Here is a 4,643-nt window from a genome sequence, read left to right as displayed (position 1 = left end):
GCTTTGTTTTATATAATGATAAAGGTGGTTAATCTAGATACAACTTGGAGTATTCGTTAGTGACTAGGGTTCACATGCTAATTTAGAGATTACATTTGCATTACCTTTCGTAATGACATGTGTGGGCAAATTAGATAGAAATTTATGGATTAATTTAAATAATCCAACAAAACAATCCTAAAAATTTATGGAATTTCTCGTAGCAGAATCCTTAACAGTATAAGCATTTATGGACCTGCTCCCAACTCCCCTGTTGGTTCCCTTTACGAACTCTACTCCAGATATCAGTGTCCTAACTGATGATAGCGTGTTCTTGATAATGAAAATGGGTACAAGTAACATCAATTATATGGTTAAATGAAAACAAGCACAAGCTGCCCTTATTACATATGGACCGTACTCTGATATGATGGCAAGGCCTTGCAGGAAGTATATAGGAGTACAATCTACATCAGTGGGCCGGTATATATGAAAAGCAACATGGCATGTGGATGCAAATTAAAGATGACTGGTAGATAGGCTCACACACAACATAGAACAATCTACGTATCACACGGATGTGAAGATTGCAACATAGACGCACACACAACATAGACCAATCTTGGTACGGACGGCAGAGCGCAGTTTCTTAGGACGATGACGAGCGATTTGCCTCCTTCTTGACCCACACGTTGTGCCCATACGGCAGATAGTGGCAGATTGGTCCGTCACCAGGCTTGGTGCCGAGGACCTTGAAGGAGAAATGCTCCGCGTCCCAGTGGGACGTGTCAGTGTGGCAAATAGCGGCGACAGTGACGGCAAGGCCACTATGGGCACCCTCCATCTCCACCATGTACGCCCTCGTTGCGGGTGTGTTATGGCACATGTAGACAGTGTAGGGATAGTTATGGTCGTGGCATGACACGAAGCTCGATCCGTCCACCGGGTGCACAGCTCGGACGGCGTACGGTTGCTTAGGTGCCCCTGAGCGGGGTAGGTCGGAGGCCATCGGCCGGACGTTGCGGGTGCCGAGCGCCGCCATGGTTCCCTCGACCAGGGCTTCCAGTGACGTAGCGCAGAATTTGGCCTCGCCTGCTTTTGGCGGCAGGTCACACATGTATAGCGTCTCCTCCATGTTGGCTGCCTGCACGGAGTTATTAGCGACGCCAAGCCGCGCGAGGGCGGTCGGCAGCGAGGACGCCGAGAATGGAATTGAGTCCGCCACATGACGCGGCAACAGCCCTAGCGGTGCACTGGCTGCCAAAGGGAAGTATAAGGTCATGGTCTTGCCTACTTGGACTGCCTCCTCATGGAAGAAGAGCCCTCGGGCCAGATACTCGTCGGCGCTGTGGTCACGGTCGTGAGATGGCCCGGGAGACGAGTGCTTCTTCGGTCCGGAGAGAGAGCGGAGCCCCCACATTAACCATGTCAGGGAGTACGCTTCAGCAACCGTTTCATCCTTTGATGATGGCCTGGGAGACGAGTGCTTGGTCGGCCCAGAGCGCGAGCGAAGCCCCCACATTAACCATGTCAGGGAGTACGCTTCAGCAACCGTATCATCCTTTGGTTTCTTCACAGAGCTGGTCTCTGCACCGTAAAGTATGTAGACCAGCCGTGAGCATTAGCCATATGTAATCATGATTTTCCTACGACCTTCTTTCGTATTATAATAATCATAATTATGAGATATTAATAATTAATAAAGCGAGTAATGGACTGACCAGGATGGAGGAGCTTGAGGATGGGGTCCGGGAGCGGAGAATCGGGCAGGACGGTGCGCCAGTACACTTCAGCCTCCGTCGGGACTGCATTGCTACACTGTCCAACCTGGACGTAACACGACAGATTAAAATTGGTGGCTTTATCTATATACCTATACCTAATACTAAAGATCAAAATTCTATCCATTGTTTTTCGTCCACCTCGTCGTCCGAACAACTCCTAGGGTGCATTTTTTCTCTAGATAGATTTATGATGTATACATATGAGACAACGTGGTGTATGTAGACGGAGCATATGATCATATTGGACCATCTAGGATAGTATATATAAAAAGTATGCAAGTATATATACAATATATGATTATACTTATTTTATACACAATTATAATAGTATTATAATAATGTATTACAAAATATGGGCTCTTCTGAAAAAAAATCAGATACTAAGATTTGAAGTATATTAAAATGAGTATACAAACATAATCAAAACTGATAAATGATTATACACACAATCCACAATATGGTTTATTAAAGATGGGATTAGCTACTCCCGAGAATAGGAAAAATGCACCCTAACATATATATACAATATCAAATAAATGTATTGTCAAAACATATACTCTTTATAGTTCATGCCACAGACAGTTATTTATGGATATTTCTATAAACTTAACCAAAGCTTTATAAGGAAGTTAGATTTAGCACGAAACTGTAAAGACATAATTATTTTGGAATGTCACGAGTAAACGATTACCGCAAGCAGAACGAAGGTGGCGATTATAGCAGAGTGGAGGCGTCGCGCCATGGAAAGCAACTGAGATATTCTGATGAATCAGTCAAGCCCCAGATGTTCCGACTAAGCCGGCCAGGGTATGCTGATACTTATAGTAGAACTTTAGAAGGTGTCAAGCTGGTACCGCATGTGATAGTCTAATTACCTATCATGTTCTCTCCTAGAAGATGTAATATACAAAGGCTGCCAATAAGGGAATCATATATTAATGAATGGCTCCTAATCTTAATGACTTATGGATGCTAAGGACTCCTTAATAAATGGCTGCTAAGCCAATCTTAATGGTGCATGGCTGCTAAGCCAATCTTAATATAGAATGGCTTGCAGGGGCGCCACATCTTCCGGGAAACTGTGGCCATCGTAGATAGGCAATGTAGGAAGCACTTCCTTGAGCTCTACTCTAGCAAGGCAAAGTAACTACCAAAATAGTGGAGTTCACCTAGTGTTTCTAATGTTTTTAAGTAGTAATAAAACACTACCTCTGGTCATACCACTAGGAGGCATTTGGTAGACAAATTTTATACTAAATTTTGAATACTAAAGTATTAGGAGAACCCCACATCACTACAAGAAATGGGAAATTCTGGTTGTGACAAACTCTGAAGCCAAACACACCCAACAATAAGCAGAAAGCTGGCCCGCGCTTTCAAGCTGGATACAACCACGACGATCTGACTCAGTGTGTGTGCACGGCTGACTTTGGCAAATGCATAGGATGTGTTGAGTCACGTTCCACATGGCATTGCCTTCCACACGAAGAATCCAAGGAAACTCCATGTAGTAAATGATGTCAACTACCTAAAATAATGACAAATTGCTGCTAAGGACTTCTTAATGAATGGCTGCTAAGCCAATCATAGTGGTGCATGGCTGCTAAGGCAATATTAATATAGAATGGCTTGCAGGGGCACCGCACCTTTTGGGAAACTGTGGCCATCGTAGATAGGTACTACAGGAAGCAATGTGTTGAGCTCTACTCTAGCAAGGCCAACTAACTATCAAAATAGTGGAGTTCACCTAGTGTTTTTTAAAGTTTTTAAGTAGTAATAAAACACTACCTCTAGTCATACCACTAGGAGGCATTTGGTAGAGAAATTTATACTAAATTTTGAATACTAAAGTATTAGGAGAACCCCACATCACTACAAGAAATGGGAAATTCTAGTTGTGACAAACTCTGAAGCCAAATACACCCAACAATAAGCAAAAAGCCAGCCTGCGCTTTTAACCTGGACACATCCACGACGATCCGACTCAGTGTGTGTGCACAGTTGACTTTGGGAAATGCATATGATATGTTGAGTCACGTGCAACATGGCCTTGCCTTCCACACGAAGAATCAGGAAACTCCATGTAGTAAATGATATCGACTGCCTAAAGTAATGATGAATGGCTGCTAAGGACTTCTTAATGAATGGCTCCTAAGCCAATTTTAATGGCGCATGGCTGCTAAGGCAATCCTAATATAGAATGGCTTGCAGGGGCGCTGACGGAGAAGATTTCCGTCAGACCCTCGGCGGGGTTCATGACAAGACTGGAAGTACCAGAACGGAGTCTGCACGCACAATTTACCTAGGTTTGGGCCTCCGAAGAGTAATACCCTACATCATGCTTCGTCTTGGTATTCATAGTGAGGGGATACCTCGTGCGGAGAATTACCATGGTGTTTGAGATGCCTACCGAGAGTTGAGTTTTCTAGATTAGATCACTAACTAAGCCCTAGGCCTCCCTTTATATAGGCATGAGAAGTCTAGGGTTTTCCCTCCCGGGGAGATCGAATCTATTTGGCCACCGCCCTGCACCTTGGGGAACACGCTCGTCGCCTTTTGCCTCCTTAGGGTTCCTTGACTCCCGTGGGCTTTGGCAGGCCCATGATGAGGTTGAGGTTGGGCCCCCTCGCATTAGGCACCCTGGGATTGGGACTCCGTCAGTAGCCCCCGAGCGAGGGCGTTCGGGCTCGAGGTCTCCGTTGGGCTCTTCTCTTCATGCGTCCGGCCTCTTGAGTCATCATAGGGGGGGTTCTTCTCCTCCCGCTTGCCAGTGAAGTTGTCGATTCTTCCGGGTCACAAGACCTTTAAGCTTCATGGGCCGGCCCAATCAGTCGCACTGGTACCGTCTTGATAAAGTCTAGCTTGCCTCTGTTTATTAAA

The 4,643-nt window shown here is 45.3% G+C and overlaps 1 protein-coding gene across 1 annotated transcript; it reads right to left on the bottom strand.

Annotated features, from left to right (window-relative positions):
* Positions 1–313: 313 nt before the first annotated feature.
* LOC123099401 (protein RAFTIN 1B-like) lies at positions 314–2,575 on the bottom strand. The gene is made up of 3 exons (XM_044521567.1): positions 2,455–2,575; positions 1,701–1,806; positions 314–1,566 (listed from the first exon to the last, which is right to left on the bottom strand). The coding sequence occupies exons 1-3, from the start codon at positions 2,503–2,505 to the stop codon at positions 629–631; spliced, it is 1,095 nt and encodes a 364-aa protein (XP_044377502.1). The 5' UTR covers positions 2,506–2,575; the 3' UTR covers positions 314–628.
* Positions 2,576–4,643: the final 2,068 nt, after the last annotated feature.

Source organism: Triticum aestivum, chromosome 4D, assembly GCF_018294505.1.
Source record: "Triticum aestivum cultivar Chinese Spring chromosome 4D, IWGSC CS RefSeq v2.1, whole genome shotgun sequence".
NCBI lineage: Eukaryota > Viridiplantae > Streptophyta > Magnoliopsida > Poales > Poaceae > Triticum > Triticum aestivum.
This window is presented reverse-complemented; position numbering and strand designations above follow the sequence as displayed.

Excerpts from the sequence above, each read along its gene's own strand:
- LOC123099401 (XM_044521567.1), bottom strand. The coding sequence starts at position 2,505 with ATGGCGCGACGCCTCCACTCTGCTATAATCGCCACCTTCGTTCTGCTT. Across the intron at positions 1,807-2,454 it reads CCACCTTCGTTCTGCTTGCG|GTTGGACAGTGTAGCAATGC; the intron begins GTAATCGTTTAC and ends TGTTACGTCCAG. Across the intron at positions 1,567-1,700 it reads CCTCAAGCTCCTCCATCCTG|AGACCAGCTCTGTGAAGAAA; the intron begins GTCAGTCCATTA and ends TTTACGGTGCAG.